Below are 18243 nucleotides of genomic sequence, written 5' to 3'. Positions count from 1 at the left end.
GTTTCCCAAATCCACAGAATAACTCAGGTTAAAAGAATAAATGCCATCACTACTTATTAGCTATGTAAATTTGTCAAGTAACAATGTCAGTGTGCCTCAACTTTTCTCATCTGTTAAAAGGGGTACTATTATCTACCTCAAAGGGAATTTGTGAGAATAAAATGAGATGATATATGTAAAGCACTCAGAACAGTGGGGGGCATTTAATAAATACTCCATAAATATAACCTATTAATATTATTATTGCTTCAGTATGTAGAAATGTCCATGGTTGTAATATCAAATATATCACCATCAGTGCTTCCATCAGTGCTGCCTTCAAAAAGAAAGAGTTAGAACTATATACTTAACAGAATACAAATAAGTCAAAAAAGCAAATAATATTCATGTGTATAGGGGGGTGAGAACAGGGGTGATAGGTGTGGGCTGAGTGTATTTCATGATCCCTTATTTTAAAAAAAGCAATGAAAGATCTTGAACTATATGCATGTATGTATATACAGAAATTTTTAGGTGGGGAAAAATACCTTTTGGGGACACAAATGGTTAACACTATCTGCCTACAGAGAACAGCACTTAAGACATATATATGTATATAAATGATGAACATCAACTATTCCCCATACTCTGATGATGAAGGATTTTCAGAATGTCCCCATAACTCCTATTATCTCTTTATAATCATAAAGAAACACTTGTATTTTAACATAATAGAAATCAACTTTAAAAGCAATTATTTTTACTTTGTTGCCTGCTCTTCCAGTCCGTCCTGCTCTGTGCACATAATCCTCATAATGGTTGGGGCAGCTATAATTTACTACAAGAATCAGATGTTTCACATCTAGGCCTCGGGCAGCAACAGACGTAGCAACAAGAAGTTTGCAGGTCCCATTCTTAAAATCATTTATGATGCTATCTCTGTCATATTGATCAATGCCTGCAAGTAAATTAAAGAGTTGTAAAACCACATATTCAAGTTAAATTTTCCATTTCCTCTGACATTCAGACAAAGAAGTTAAACACGGGGTAAAGAACAAATCCAACTTATATTGACCACATGTCCAACAACTACCATATAGAAAGTAAAAGACTTGGCGGGGGGTTGGTGAGGAGTGATAAATTAGGAGTTTGGGATTAAAATATACACACTACTATATATAAAATAGATAATCAACAAGGATCTACAGTATAGCATAGGAAACTATACTCAACATCTTATAATAACCTATAATTGAAAAGAATTTAAAAGAGAATAGATATAATGTATAACTGAATCATTTTGCTGTGCACCTGAAACTCAACACTGTAAATCAACTACATTTCAATAAAAAATTAAAAAAAAAAAGACTACGGAAATTTAATAGCAAGATGAAAAGTTATTGCTATTTATGAATTCCGAATCTGCCCTGTTTTGCCCCCTTTCTTACATATAAGGCTTATCACTCCAGAAGCCCAACCTCAGAATCACTAACCTATATCTCTTATGGGGGCAAATGGGAAAAAGGCAGGTACATTCAGCCTATATTGGCAGGATTCAGATCTTTCTAATTCTCTCATAGGTTATTTAGAGCCTTGCTCCTCACAGTTTTGTCCCAGGGACCAGGAGAAGCATCACATGAGAGCTTGTTAGAAATGGAGAATCTCAGATCCTACCCCCAAACTACTGAGTCAGATTCTGCATTTTAACAAGATCCACAGGTGATTACATATGCACACTAAAGTTTATGGTGCACTGCTTAAAAAGTACCCAACTGGATCTCTCTTTAAAATTTGTTACTCAAAGAGCCTCAGGATGAGTGACAAAGCAGAGCATAAAATACCAAAATGTTCTTTTACAAAATGTCCAGGCCACAAATATACTTTATGATGGGGTACCTGGGAATCTCTAGTAATCAGTGAAGGGAATGGGATAAATTCTCAAACCTTGAAATTCATTTTTGCAGCAAGAGATATTCTAACATTCCATATAAAACCTGTGTTTAACATATGCAGAACATTTAGCATCTAAATATTTATCAATATTAATTTATATTACCTAAAGTTTTAAATGTACTCTTCAAAGACTTAATTATGGAAAATATTTGGATCTTATCTCAAAGAAACTAGGATCCAACATTGTACCCAAAAACCTCATAAGAAAAATTAGTGGAATCAGTAACAATACACATTACATTTATAATTTTAAAATACCACAACTTTTAGTGTAGACTGAGGTATCCTGACACATAAGTGCAGTAGGGTTAGTAGTTAATGGCAGCAACCATTAACCCTCTTCCTTTTTAACATAACCTCAATTTTGTTATCCACCCAACACATGGTCACATATATTAAACCAGAGATGAGCCTAATTCTCAGTCTTAGGAGGTGAGTAATGATTAGTGTAAACTAGCCCTTCTCAAACTTTCTGTGCTCAGGTTGTCTGTGCACTCTTAAAATTAATAAGAACCAGACCCAGAGAGCTTTAGTTTATCTAGGTCATCTCTATCAATATTTAATGTATTAGAAACTAGAACTGAGGAAAATTTTAAATATTTATTAACTTATTTAAAAATAATAAAACAATTACATGCTAAAAAAATATATTTTTGTGAAAAGTAACTTTTCCAAAACAATAAAAATAAGGCGCTTCACATTTTTGCAAATCTCTTTGATGTCTGGCTTAATAGAAGATAGTTGGAGTCTCATATCTTCTGCATTCAATCTGTTGCAATTTAACACGCTGTGCAACCTCTAGAAAGCTATACTACGTATACACTGATGAAAGAATGAAAGTGAAAAAGGCAAATAACTTGGTGGGGTTATTATGGAAATATTTTTGACTTCATGAAACCCCTGAAAATCTCAGAAACCTCAGGGGTGCAAGGATAATACATTAAGAACTATTTGTCATTCCCTTGTCTTTGAATGAATTAGGCATAAACATGTGAAGCAATTCTGACCAAAAATATAAAAGAAGTACAGACAGGGGATTATGGGGTAAAATTTCCTTATATATATAAAAAAATACACATTTACATCAAGGTAGGGGAAAATCTTATAGACTAACCCTCCTGTGGGTAACAACTATGAATTCTGGACAAAATATAAAGAACTAACTACCTGAAGGCACCAGAGAGTGACTAAAAGAAGGCAGAAACTGGAAGGGAGTTGACACCTGGAAGAATGCAATGACACTGGTTGAGTTTACAGGATTTTACTTCTTTATTTTAAACTTTCTGTTTGGGAGCAGGCCCTGAGCAGCCCAGGTAGGGAAGTCAAAACGTGAATAGAAACAGTCTTACTGACAAGAAGAAACAAGAAGAAAGCATTCAGGATAAACTCAGGACCAGAAAAGAGTAGATAAATCCCAGAAAGAACAACAGAGCAGGCACATCCAACAGTGCATAAAAACACTGTCCAAGGACTTCCCTGGTGGCGCAGTGGTTAAGAATCTGCCTGCCAATGTAGGGGACATGGGTTCGAGCCTGGGTCCGGGAAGATCCCACATGCCGTGGAGCAACTAAGCCCATGCACCACAACTACTGAAGCCCATGAACCCTAGGGCCCACGCACCACAACTACTGAGCCCACATGCCGCAAGTACTGAAGCTCACGCGTCTAGAGCCCATGCTCCGCAACGAAAGAAGCCACCACACCGCAACAAAGCCCCCACTCACTGCAACTAGAGAAAGCCCGGGTGCAGAAACGAGGAAGGGAGGGAGGGAGGAAGGAATAAAATTAAAAACAAAAAAAACACTGCCCAAATATCTGACACCTAAACCATACATGGGGCAGAATCCAAGTAGCCCAGCTCTGGCTGAAAGAAATTATTAGATATTTCAGAGGTTGCCCAACAAGAAAGACAGTTTCAAATATGGATTCAGCCAAGTTAATACCCTATTTTAAAAAAAAAAAAAAAAAACCTTAAATAAAACATAAGAGAATTCAGACTCTACAAGGTATCATTCACAAAGGCCAGTATACAAACCAAAATTACTAGACATACAAAGAAACAGAAAACTATAAAACAAAATCAAAAGAAAAGATAATAGAAACTGACTTCAGATGACCAAAACATTATAATTAACAGTCAAAGATTTTAAAGCAACTATTGTAATTGTGATCAAGGAAAAAAACTTTTAAATGCTTATAATGAATGGCTAGGAAACTGAATTAGAGAATCAGTAAAATATAAAAGAGAGCCCACAGGAAATTCTAGAACTAAAAAAAAAATTGAATTAAAAAATTCACTGAATGGGCTTATTATTAGCAGATAAGAGATGGCCAAAAACACACAGTGAACTTAAGACAGAGTCAAAGAAATTATTCAGTCTTAGAAAGAAAAAAGATTGTAAAACAAAGACTGAACATAGCATCAGTGATACGTGAGACAGAATCAAAAGGCTGAACATACACACAATTGGAGTCCCAAAAAGAGAGGAGAGAATAGGCCAGTAAAACAATCAATCAATCAATCAATCAAGAAATAACAGTCAAAGGACTTCCCTGGTGGCAGAGTGGATAAGACTCCACACTCCCAGTGCAGGGGGCCCAGGTTCAATCCCTGGTAAGGGAACTAGATCTCACATGCATGCCGCAGCAACTAACAGTTTGCATGCAACAACTAAGGAGCCTGCCTCCCGCAACTAAGACCCAGTGCAACCAAATTAATTAATTATTTTTAAAAAAGAAATAACAGTCAAGAATTTCCCAAATTAGATGCAAGACATAAATTTACAGATTCTAGAAGGTGGTAAACCCGAAGGAGAATACAAAGAAAATCATATCTAAATCAACTTACCATATGACCCAGCTATCCCATTCCTGGTTATCTACCCTTGAGAAATGAAATGTTCACACAAAAATCTGGACTTACATATTTAATAGCAGCTCTATTCATAATTGTCTAAAACTGGAAACAACCCAAATGTCCTTCAACAGATAAATACACAAACAGTAGTACATTCACACAAAACATACTATTAGATAATAAAAAGAAATGAACAATGCAACAACTTGAATGAATCTCAAAGCCATCATGCTGAGTGAAAAAAAAAGCCAACTGCAAAAAGCTGTATAATGTATGACTGCATTTATAAACATTCTTATAAGAGCACATCAGTGGTTTCCAGGGGCTATGTACAAGAGGAAAGAGAACCTTAGAGTTACTCTGCATAGGGATAGGACAAGGGAGTCTTGGGGGGTGAGGGAAGTATTCTGTATCCTGATTATGGTGAATCCTTTGGGATGGTTAAAACAGCCAAAAAGCTGGAAGTAGCCCAGGTGACCAACAGAAATGACTAAAAAAACTATGATATACTTATACACTGGAGTATTACTCAGCAATAAAAGGGAAGAGCTGTTATATCCAACATGGATGAAAATTCAAAAATATATGCAGAGTCAAAGATACCTGACACAAAACCGTCCATAATGTATGGTTCCATTTATCTGGAATTCTAAAACAGGTAAAGTTGGGAAAAAAAATGTAAAAAGTGGTGGCAGGGACTGAGGGAAATTTCTGAGGTTATATCTTAACAGAGGTTTGGGTTTCACAACTTACATTTGTCAAAACTCATCAAATGGCACACTCAGGATCTGTACATTTCACTATAGTTTACTTACAGATGTTTTATTTAAAAAAATTTTGAACTAGTGTTAATCATGTGCACACTGAAGTGAAATGTGCTGATGCTGCAACATATTCTGAAATGTATCAAAAAACTAAGAAAGGGCTTCCCTGGTGGCGCAGTGGTTAAGAATCCCCCTGCCAATGCAGGGGACACGGTTTCCAGCCCTGGTCTGGGAAGATCCCACATGCCACGGAGCAACTAAGCCCGTGCACCACAACTACTGAGCCTGCGCTCTAGAGCCTGCAAGCCACAATTACTGAAGGCTGCGCGCCAAGAGCCTGTGCTCCACAACAAGAGAAGCCATCGCAATGAGAAGCCCGCGCACCACAACAAAGAGTAGCCCCCGCTCACCACAACTAGAGAAAGCCCACACACAGCAACGAAGACCCAACACAGACAAAAATTATAAATAAATAAAAAGAAATTTATTTTTTAAAAAAACTAAGAAAAATTGAGGAGTGGGTAAAAGGACAGATGGCTAAAGATGTGACATAAATATAACAAAATGCTAATTGTAGAATCTAGTATTAGATATTCAAGGGTGTTAATGATATAGTTTTCTCACATTTTCTGTGTTTGAAATTTTGGTAGTAAAAATGAGGGGGGAAAAAAGCCATAGATATATGGAAAATAGTCTTCCTCCTCTGGAAGCTGTCAAATCTGGAAGTGATGACTGAGCCTGCAGAAGGCTTTTTGCTGCCATAAAGAAAGCTTAGCTTAATAACTAAGTTATTATGCTCAAGATGGCAGTATAGAAACTACAATATGGTAACACTGAGCTACTGCAGAGTGAAGCAATTCTGGAATCATTTTCTGTTTTTTTCTTCTTTGGCCACCCCTTGCAGCATGTGGCCTCTTAGTTCCCCAACCAGGGATAGAACCCAGGCCCCCTGCAGTGGAACCGCAGAGTTTTAACCACTGGACCGCCAGGGAAGTCCCCTGGAATCATTCTGCCATGGGATTTCATGTTTTATAAACTAATAAATATTCCTCATGATTTATGGCAGCTGAGTTCATATTTTCTGTTACTTGCAGAGAACCAAAAGGAAAAGTAACTGATATTAATAGTACACATCAGGGCTTCCCTGGTGGCACAGGGGTTGAGAGTCCGCCTGCCGATGCAGGGGACACGGGTTCGTGCCCCGGTCCAGGAAGATCCCACATGCCGCGGAGCGGCTGGGCCTGTGAGCCATGGCCGCTGGGCCTGCGCATCCGAAGCCTGTGCTCCGCAACGGGAGAGGCCACAACAGTGAGAGGCCCGCGTACCGCAAAATAAATAAATAAAATTAGGCAAGAGAGTAACATTATTTAAAAAAAAAAAAATAGTACATGTCAAAAGTCTCATTGAAGCATTTTGCCCTATTTTAAAATGTCTCTGTTTTCATATATCATAAACACCTGAAAGTAGAAACCATTGTGCTACTTTCCTAATTTCAGCAATATTTACTATATTAAATGCAGGTTGCATCTTTAAGGAATTTTAAAATTATTCATTATTAGTGCAAAAATGAAGAAATGGATGACTGACAGAATAGAAATTATAGCCATGGTTTAATGACAGTATTTTCAGATTTCTTCTTTCATTTTTTAACCCAGTTTAGAGGAAAGTTTAGAGGAATGCAGGTATGTGATAAATAAAAAATAGAGTATTAAGAACAATATGCTCTCCACATATTTTGTTCATAAACTACAATTACCCGGCCTTTGTGGTCTAACAAAAAAAGTCAAGCAACCATGGAATGCTCTGATTGTTGAACTGAGAAAATTGTCTCAGGTTAAGAAAACCAGGAGTGGGCAGAACACATCAGCCACTCTCCAACCTCCTGCCTCCCTTTATCCCTTCACTAGACCTGAAGACTAGAGAACTACAGATGGCTCTGAAGAAGTGGCAGCACTCAGAGTGTCTCTGAGCTTCCTTCTCACTATTCCGAAGAGTAAGCAGGAATAAACAGCTATTATTCAATTAAGCGATAGGTTCTGCAAATCAGCCTGACTGCCCCTTTATGGAGATGAATCTTAGAAGAACAGAAATACCACAATCTCCATCTTACAAATGAACAAGTCCAGGATTTTCTGTCATTTGGTCACAAACCAGAGTCAGCAGCATCTTGCAGTTGCAATAATCCTAGCAGGAAGAATGGACTAAATGTTTTGTAGTTAGTATTCTTCTTTCTTCTAAAGGGGCACACAATTGTATGCATTTCAGACATACTAACACCCACACTTCTCACAACTAATGCCATTATACTATGTATTATGCATGAAATGCACATTAATTACATGTGCACATTAGGAATTTCATGGTTATACCTTTAAAAAAAAAAATTCTTCAAAAGCCCTACATAGGGCTTCCCTGGTGGCGCAGTGGTTGAGAGTCCGCCTGCCGATGCAGGGGACACGGGTTCATGCCCCGGTCGGGGAAGATTCCACATGCCACGGAGAAGCTAGGCCTGTGAGCCATGGCTGCTGAGCCTGCGCGTCCAGAGCCTGTGCTCCGCAACGGGAGAGGCCACAACAGTGAGAGGCCCGCGTACCGCAAAAAAAAAAAAAAAAAAGCCCTACATAATTTCATGCTGCGGAGCAACTAAGCCCATGCACCACAACTACTGAGCCTGCGCTCTAGAGCCCGCGAGCCACAACTGCTGAGTCCACGTGCCACAACTACTGAAGCCCGGGCGCGTAGAGCCCGTGCTTCGCAACAAGAGAAGCCACTGCAATGAGAAGCCCGTGCACCACAACAAAGCGTACATAGCCCCCACTCGCCGCAACTGGAGAAAGCCTGCACTCAGCAACGAAGACCCAACACAGCCAAAAATAAATAAATATATTTATTTTTCAAACCATGTAACTCACAACTTTAAAAATAAATAAAGAAAAGGAAAACACAACGAGTCATTTTCAAATATTAAAAGTTAACCAAATACATATCCTCAAAGCCCTTTTAATTGCATTCCACATGAAGCCTTATGTGGTAGATTGTATTTTCCAAAGACGGCAGCAAAAGCATGTCCTATCCCACATACTCTTCTGCATATCGAATGACATTTTCCCATAAGGCAGTGGAGTCTATGACTCCATTCCCTTGAACGCGGGCCAGTCTAGTGACTATTCTGACCTATAGAATATGGTGGAAATAAAATTTCTACCACTTCCCAGTATCCTCCTTAACTGTCTTGGCAGCTTCTGGTTCTTGCCTTCTGGCCAAGCAGCCTCACAGAGAGGCTCACAAGGGAAAGAGTCAGGACTCCTGGCCAACAGCCTGACTGAGCTCTCAGTCAAGAGCCAATACCAACTTGTCAGCTGCCTAAGTAAGGCAAATTGGAAATGGATCCCCAACCCCAACTGAGCCATCCAAGTAGACAGAGCATGAAAGAGAGACTAGTTATGTGCTAAGAACTACACAAATTGCAGATTCATTAAAAAAGAAAAAAAAAAAGACTGTTGCCACTAAATTTGGGGGTGGTTTGTCACAAAGCCATATTGCCAGAACACTTGGTTAGTGAGTTTAATTCAAACTGTCTCTGTTCCATATGTTTAGTGTTCTAAGTCCCACATATATATAACAATGGCGATATTACACAGAAATTAATTAAAGCTCTAATGTGAATCATAATAAAAACCTCTAGGTAGCATGGTACAATGGAAAGAACAGAACATAAATCAAAAATTTTAAGTGCATAGAAACCAAGCCTATCGATCTGCGCCTGCGTGACCAGCTGAGTTGGCCTCTGGAGACTGCAGATAAGCCGACCTTGCCTAGACAACCGAGTGAGAGGTACCCCGGTGATTAGTGATTTCCTGCTGCCTCCTCACACAGTACCTGGGATTCTCATGACAGCAGTGATTGGTGAGGGGCTTGACCAAGGGAGCCCCCTTATCTCCCTCCAGTAGCAGTTAAGCTCATGGAGTGTGGACCCACCCAGGCTGGGTTCCAGTTCTGGCTCCACCATTTTCTGTGTCATCCTGGCAAAGTTTCTTAACCTCACTATGCCTCAGTTCCATCTTAAAATAAAAATATCTTAAAAGACAATAATGGTACGTACAGCGTAGGGTTGCTTTGGGGATTAAATGAGTTATACTAAAGCACTGAGGCATTTCCTGGCACGTGGAAAGCTCTCTAAGGCAATTGCAGTTCTTTGATGTCTCAGTCTGCTTTTAGTTTGCGGATTTGGGAAAGTCATCAGAGACCATGCCCCTCCTCTGTTTCAGAAACTCCAAAGGCTCCCTTTGATTACAGCAGGGGCTCCAAAGTGATGGTGCAGGGTGAGGGGGTGGGGGGGAGAGGTAACATAGGGTGGGTGTGATATGATACGTTGGGGGAGTGGGAAGAAAATACTAGAATATTTCTAATTTTTGTGTTTTTTAATTTCTTATTTGTGTGTTAATGTTTATAAAGAGCGTATTACATTAGCTGTACATATAAATAACTTGTAAATAAATATTGGGGGTTTGGGCTGAAAAAAAAAATTTAAGTTCAATTCCTCCTTAGCTGATTAATGGTTATGGAATTTGATCAAACCAATATGTTGTTGTCTTATTTTCTTTATCGCTAAGATGAAATAAAATAATGCTTACCCACCCCCACAGAACTGTTGTGAATGAAGAATGACATGGATGACATAAAATTTACTGCTAAATTAGAGACAAAGGAAATACACAGCACAGTGCTTGGCTAAGTTAAGTACTTAACAGAGACTTCATTAAACGTTACCTCCATGAAGAGACATGCAAGGGTAAGAAGCTCTCATTAAATCTTTCAGAAGACCATCAGCATGTTCCTGCTTATCCACAAATATAATGACAGATCCTGATTCTTGATAATGGCCTAGAAGTTCAAGTAGCTTCAAGAATTTCTTTTCTTCTTCGATTACAATCTGAAAACACATTGTACCAAGTTAATGGAGTAAAAACCCAAATACATTTCATGAACAAAAATATTCATTTTATTTGTGGCAAATAAATAAACATCTTCCTATAACTTTAGGAAGGGGTAGGAAAATGTTGATTTTAATTGATAAACCACTAAGACCAAAAAAAAAATTGTAACTTTCAGAGACTAAGAGGCTTACAAATGTGGACAGATGATCATCTGTTCTCTCTCTCTTTTTTTTAATTTTTGCGGTACGTGGGTCTCTCATTGTTGTGGCCTCTCCCGTTGCGGAGCACAGGCTCCGGACGCGCAGGCTCAGCGGCCATGGCTCCCGGGCCCAGCCGCTCCGCAGCATGTGGGATCTTCCCAGACCGGGGCACGAACCCGCGTCCCCTGCACTGGCAGGCGGACTCTCAACCACTGTGCCACCAGGTAAGCCCCTCTCTCTGACTCTTAACTTCACATCCTATTAACCAAAGAATAACATAGGTATGTGACATTTTATCACCAGCCTACCACTTCTGGTGAAAAAAACTAAAAGAGCATTTAAACAGACAGTTCTATGGAAGAGCAACTATACTTGGTAGGGCTTTCCTGGTGGCACAGTGGTTAAGCATCTGTCTGCCAATGCAGCGGACACGGGTTTGAGCCCTGGTCCAGAAAGATCCCACATGCTGTGGAGCAACTAAGCCCATGTACCACAACTACTGAGCCTGCGCACTAGAGCACGTGAGCCACAACTACTGAAGCCCGCACGCCTAGAGCCCGTGCTCCACGAGAGAAACCACCACAATGAGAAGCCCATGCACCGCAACAAAGAGTAGCCCCCACTCACCACAACTAGAGAAAGCCTGCATGCAGCAATGAAGACCCAATGCAGAAATAAATGAATAAATAAAATTTAAAATATATATATATATATTTCATAAAATGTTAAAGGCTGCAGTTAATACGTACTATTTAATTTTAGAAATTATCTGCCTACATGACAACGATCCCAAAAGGATGACACAGTGCCTAAACATACAGGGAACTGGGGGTTTCCTAAGGACTGTACGCACCACTTGTTGCTCCACATCTGAGCAAACCACACTTCTGCCTCCAACCTGCACTTCAATGGGTTTACTCAGGATTCTGCGAGCCAAGGCCTCCATAGCTCTGGGGAAAGTAGCTGAAAACATAACTGTCTGTCGGTCAGGACGAACATTATCCACAATGCGCATGACCTGAGAAAACATTACAAATAAGCATGGTGAGTGTAGTCTCCAAAAACTGTAGGATGGTAAAACCAAGTAGAAGGAACTTTTGAGAACATCTATTCAGTGACTTTTAAATGTGTTACCTTAGAATATTATAATTGATTTTACCCTAAAATTTGCTCCTCTTATAGTTTCCCCCTCTCAAGATATGGCAACTCTAGTCATTTTGGTTTATGCCAAAAATCTAGGAGCCATCCGTAACTACTCTCTCTCTTACTCATCCCACACCCAATCCATCAACAAATTCAGTAGTCTTGATCTTCAAACTAAACCTACAATGCACCTATTCCTCACTGATATTTCTGTTTTCCTCCAATTATTCAACACATTTTTACTGAGCAACCATTATGTGCCAGGCATTGTTCTAAGTGCTTGGAATATGCAATAAAAATAGAGAAAAACTTGTCTTAATAGAGCTTATATTCTAATGAGGATGGACAAACAAATATATTATGTTACAAATGGTGATAAGAGCTACAGGAAAAAAAAGAACAATGATGGTGGACACACTGTTGAGGGAGTGGGATACAGGTACCAATTAACTACCTCAGTGTCTAAAGAGCCCTGGAGGAATCAGGGAGTTCTAGGATTCTTATGGCATAAACAAGAAAAAGAAGACATAATGAATAAAATTATTACTGATGGTTTCAAGAGAGACAGGGGTGAGTGGTTGGAAACTGGAAAGGGTAAAGGTCTTGCCAGGAATACACAGGACCACATTTCTACTCCAATCAATGATGATGTGATATCTGTGAAAGGGGCTGCCGTACCCAAGGCATGTGGAAATGCTGGGCTCCTGGTCCAAACCTCAACCATCTCTCATCTGGATTATTTCAATTGTCTCCTACCAGGTTTTCCTGCCTTTACTCCTGTCCAATCTGAAATCTATTCTCCACCCTGCAGCCAAATTGATGGCTTTAAAACTTATGCCAGTATTTTCAGTTAAAAATGTTTCAGTGTTGACAGCACACACTTACTTCTCTTCCCTTGAAAAACGCTGTAAAATGTAACAATACAGGGATTGTTTTAAAAAATTACACAAACCAACAAAGACCAAGAAAATAAGACAGGACACGATAGCAACAACATTTTGATTAAGTGGTACCTGACTTAGCAGACCCAAGAAAACTAAATCCTAAAATGGGAATGAACTAGACTTTCAACAAGTGGCTTCTCTTATACCCTATCCTGTTTCTCTTCTTCAGGAGGATTGCTCTTTACCACTTGGTCTTTACATAAATTTCAGAGTTAAGCTCTCTTTAATGTTTTCCAGTAAAGTTGCACAGTTTTCTCCAGATACATATTACACATCTTTGTCAAGTTTATTTTTTCAAGCTTTTGTAACTTACATGATTTCTAAAGTACATTTTCTAACTTACTGGGAAAAGAACTGCAAATGACCTTTCTTTACTGACTTTGTGTCCAGAAATTTTACTATTCTCTTTATCAATTCTAAAAATTTATCTGTAGATTATTTTGAGTCTTCTACAAAGATAGTCATATCATCTGCAGATAACACTTGTTTCTTCCTTTCTAAATATTATACCTTTTTCTTGCTTACTGTGCTAGGACCTCCAGCAAAGTGTTGAGTGAATGTTCACTACCTAATTTTCTTTCTTATGTTAAAAGCTTCAAAGTTGCACCATTAGGTGTAAGGTTTACTACAGGCTTATTCTGGTAGCTCCCTACTAGTCCTAGTGTGCTGAATTTTTAAACCATCAGTGAAATTTTATCAAATGCTTTTCTACATTATTTGAGATAATACTATGGTTTTTCCCTCTATTCTGGTAACAGGGTGGACTACATTACTTGATTTTTCTAATGTTAAACCAGCCTTACATCCAAAGGATACTAACTTCGATATGACTAATGATCTATTTTAAACATTGCTATATTTGGTTCCTTAATATATTTTTTTAGGGGTTTTGCATCATTGTACATAAAACTGTAACATAACGTTTGATTTCTGTATCGATATTATATTGGCCTAAAAAATGGAATAGCTACTATGGAAAAGTTTGACAGTTTCTTAGAAAGTTAAACATAAATTACCATACAGGGGTGGGGAAGATGGCGGAAGAGTAAGACACGGAGATCACCTTCCTCCCCACAGATACATCAGAAATACATCTACACGTGGAACAACTCCTACAGAACACCTACTGAACACTGGCAGAAGACCTCAGACCTTCCAAAAGGCAAGAAACTCCCCACGTACCTGGGTAGGGCAAAAGAATAAATAGAGACAAAAAAATAGGGACGGGACCTGCACCAGTGGGAGGGACCTGTGAAGAAGGAAAGGTTTCCACATGCTAGGAAGCCCCTTCACGGGCGGAGACTGCGGGTGGCGAAGGGGGAAAGCTTCGGGGCCACGGAGGAGAGTGCAGCCACAGGGGTGCGGAGGGCAAAGCGGAGAGATTCCCGCACAGAGGATCGCTGCAGACCGGCACTCACTAGCCCGAGAGGCTAGTCTGCTCACCCGCCGGGGCGGGCAAGGCTGGGAGCTGAGGCTCGGGCTTCGGTCGGAGCATAGGGAGAGGACTGCAGGGAGAGGACTAGCGGCGTGAACACAGCCTGAAGGGGCTAGTGCGCCACGGCTAGCCGGGACGGAGTCCGGGGAAAAGTCTGGACCTGCCGAAGAGGCAAGAGACTTTTCTTCCCTCTTTGTTTCCCGGTGCGCAAGGAGGGGGGATTAAGAGCGCCACTTAAAGGAGCTCCAGAGACAGGCGCGACTCGCGGCTAACAGCACGGACCCCAGAGACGGGCATGAGACGCTAAGGCTGTTGCTGCCGCCACCAAGAAGCCTGTGTGCGAGCACAGGTCACTATCCACACCTCCCTTCCGGGGAGCCTGTGCAGCCCGCCACTGCCAGGGTCCCGGGATCCAGGGACAACTTCCCCAGGAGAACGCACGGCGCGCCTCACACTGCTGCAATGTTATGTTGGCCTCTGCTGCCGCAGGCTTGCCCCGCATTCCGTACCCCTCCCTCCCCCCGGCCTGAGTAAGCCAGAGCCCCCAGATCAGCGGCTCCTTTAACCCCATCCTGTCTGAGCGAAGAACAGACGCACTCCACCCTACATGCAGAGGCGGGGCCAAATCCAAAGGTGAGCCCCCCAGGAGCTGTGCAAACAAAGAAGAGAAAGGGAATGTCTCCCAGCTGCCTTAGGAGCAGCGGATTAAATCTCCACAATCAACTTGATATACCCTGCATCTGTGGAATACCTGAATAGACAAGGAATCATCCCAAATTGAGGTGGACTTTGAGAGCAAGATTTATTATTTTTTCCCCTTTTCCTCTTTTTGTGAGTGTGTATACTTCTGTGTGAGATTTTGTCTATATAGCTTTGCTTTCACCATTTGTCCTAGGGTTCTATCCGTCCGTTTGTTTTTTTTTTACTTTTAAAAAACTTTTTTTCTTAATAATTATTTTTTATTTTAATAACTTTTATTTTATCTTACTTTTTTTATTTTATCTTTTCTTTTCCTTCCTCCCTCCCTCCCTCCCTTCCTTTCTTTCTACTTTTTCTCCCTTTTATTCTGAGTCGTGTGGATGAAAGGCTCTTGGTGCTGCAGCCAGAATTCAGTGCTGTGCCTCTGAGGTGGGACAGCCAACTTCAGGACACTAGTCCACAAGAGACCTCCCAGCTCCATGTAATATCAAACGGCAAAAACCTCCCAGGGATCTGCATCTCAACACCAACACCCAGCTTCACTCAACGACCAGCAAGCTACAGTGCTGGACACCCTATGCCAAACAACTAGCAAGACAGGAACACAACCCCCACCCATTAGCAGAGAGGCTGCCTAAAATCATAGTAAGTCCACAGACACCCCAAAACACACCACCAGACATGGAGCTGCCCAACAGAAAGACAAGATCCAGCCTCATCCACCAGAACACAGGCACTAGTCCCCTCCACCAGGAAGCCTACACAGCCCACTGAACCATCTTTAGCCACTGGGGACAGACACCAAAAACAACGGGAACTACGAACCTGCAGCCTGCAAATAGGAGACCCCAAACACAGTAAGATAAGCAAAATGAGAAGACAGAAAAACACACAGCAGATGAAGGAGCAAGATAAAAACCCACCAGACCTAACAAATGAAGAGGAAATAGGCAGTCTACCTGAAAAACATTTCAGAATAATGATAGTAAAGATGATCCAAAATCGTGGAAACAGAAAAGAGAAAATGAAAGAAAGATTTAACAAGGACTTAGAAGAACTAAAGATGAAACAAGCAACGATGAACAACACAATAAATGAAATTAAAAATACTCTAGAAGGGATCAATAGCAGAATAACTGAGGCAGAAGAAAGGATAAGTGACCTGGAAGATAAAATAGTGGATATAACTACTGCAGAGCAGAATGAAGAAAAATGAATGAAAAGAACTGAGGACAGTCTCAGAGACCTCTGGGACAACATTAAACGCACCAACATTCGAATCATAGGGGCTCCAGAAGAAGAATAGAAAAAGAAAGGGACTGAGAAAATATTTGAAGAGATTATAGTCGAAAACTTCCCTAATATGGGAAAGGAAATAGTTAATCAAGTCCAGTAAGCACAGAGAGTCCCATACAGGGTAAATCCAAGGAGAAACACGCCAAGACACATATTAATCAAACTGTCAAAAATTAAATACAAAGAAAACATGTTAAAAGTAGCAAGGGAAAAACAACAAATAACACACAAGGGAATCCCCATAAGGTTAACAGCTGATCTTTCAGCAGAAACTCTGCAAGCCAGAAGGGACTGGCAGGACATATTTAAAGTGATGAAGGAGGAAAACATACAACCAAGATTACTCTACCCAGCAAGAATCTCATTCAGATTTGATGGAGAAATTAAAACCTTTACAGACAAGCAAAAGCTGAGAGAGTTCAGCACCATAAAACCAGCTTTACAACAACTGCTAAAGGACCTTCTCTAGGCAAGAAACACAAGAGAAGGAAAAGACCTACAATACCAAACCCAAAACAATTAAGAAAATGGGAATAGGAACATACATATCAATAATTACCTTAAATGTAAATGGATTAATGCTCCCACCAAAAGATACAGACTGGCTGAAAGGATACAAAAACAAGACCCATATATATGCTGTCTACAAGAGACCCACTTCAGACCTAGAGACACATACAGATTGAAAGTGAGGGGATGGAAAAAGATATTCCATGCAAATGGAAATCAAAAGAAAGCTGGAGTAGCAATTCTCATATCAAACAAAATAGACTTTAAAATAAAGACTATTAGAAGAGACAAAGAAGGACACTACATAATGATCAAGGGATCGATCCAAGAAGATATAACAATTGTAAGTATTTATGCATCCAACACAGGAGCACCTCAATACATAAAGCAAATGCTAACAGCCATAAAAGGGGAAATCAACAGTAACACAGTCATAGTCGGGGACTTTAACACCCCACTTTCACCAATGGACAGATCATCCAAAATGAAAATAAATAAGGAAACACAAGCTTTAAATGATACGTTAAACAAGATGGACTCAATTGATATTTATAGGACATTCCATCCAAACACAACAGAATACACATTTTTCTCAAGTGCTCATGGAACATTCTCCAGGATATATCATATCTTGGGTCACAAATCAAGCCTTGGTAAATTTAAGAAAACTGAAATTGTATCAAGTATCTTTTCCGACCACAATGCTGTGAGACTAGATATCAATTACAGAAAAAGATCTGTAAAATATACAAACACACGGAGGCTAAACAATACACTACTTAGTAACGAAGTGATCACTGAAGAAATCAAAGAGGAAATCAAAAAATACCTAGAAACAAATGACAATGGAGACACAACGACCCAAAATCTATGGGATGCAGCAAAAGCAGTTCTAAGAGGGAAGTTTAGAGCAATACAATCCTACCTTAAGAAACAGGAAACATCTCGAATAAACAACCTAACCTTGCACCTAAAGCAATTAGAGAAAGAAGAACAAAAAAACCCCAAAGTTAGCAGAAGGAAAGAAATCATAAAGATCAGATCAGAAATAAATGAAAAAGAAATGAAGGAAATGATAGCAAAGATCAATAAAACTAAAAGCTGGTTCTTTGAGAAGATAAACAAAATTGATAAACCATTAGCCAGACTCATCAAGAAAAAAAGGGAGAAGACTCAAATCAATAGAATTAGAAATGAAAAAGAAGTAACAACTGACACTGCAGAAATAAAAAAGATCATGAGAGATTACTACAAGCAACTCTATGCCAATAAAATGGACAACCTGGAAGAAATGGACAAATTCTTAGAAATGCACAACCTGCCAAGACTGAATCAGGAAGAAATAGAAAATATGAACAGACCAATCACAAGCACTGAAATTGAAACTGTGATTAAAAATCTTCCAACAAAGAAAAGCCCAGGACCAGATGGCTTCACAGGCGAATTCTATCAAACATTTAGAGAAGAGCTAACACCTGTCCTTCTCAAACTCTTCCAAAATAGAGCAGAGGGAGGAACACTCCCAA

At 39.9% G+C, this 18243-nt stretch overlaps 1 protein-coding gene across 2 annotated transcripts in view; it reads right to left on the bottom strand.

Annotated features, from left to right (window-relative positions):
- DDX46 (DEAD-box helicase 46) overlaps positions 1 to 18243 on the bottom strand; it is a 64404-nt gene that overhangs the window by 19564 nt on the left and 26597 nt on the right. For both annotated transcript variants that reach the window (XM_030869583.2, XM_030869584.2), the window contains exons 14-16: positions 11544 to 11708; positions 10324 to 10486; positions 744 to 937 (exon numbers count right to left, since the gene is read on the bottom strand). In XM_030869583.2, coding sequence (XP_030725443.1) covers positions 744 to 937; positions 10324 to 10486; positions 11544 to 11708 — 522 coding nt within the window. The remainder of the gene's footprint in view (positions 1 to 743; positions 938 to 10323; positions 10487 to 11543; positions 11709 to 18243) is intronic.

This window comes from Globicephala melas, chromosome 3, assembly GCF_963455315.2.
Source record: "Globicephala melas chromosome 3, mGloMel1.2, whole genome shotgun sequence".
NCBI classification, from domain to species: domain Eukaryota; kingdom Metazoa; phylum Chordata; class Mammalia; order Artiodactyla; family Delphinidae; genus Globicephala; species Globicephala melas.
Note: the sequence above shows the minus strand (reverse complement) of the source record. Positions and strands in the feature narration are given on the sequence as shown.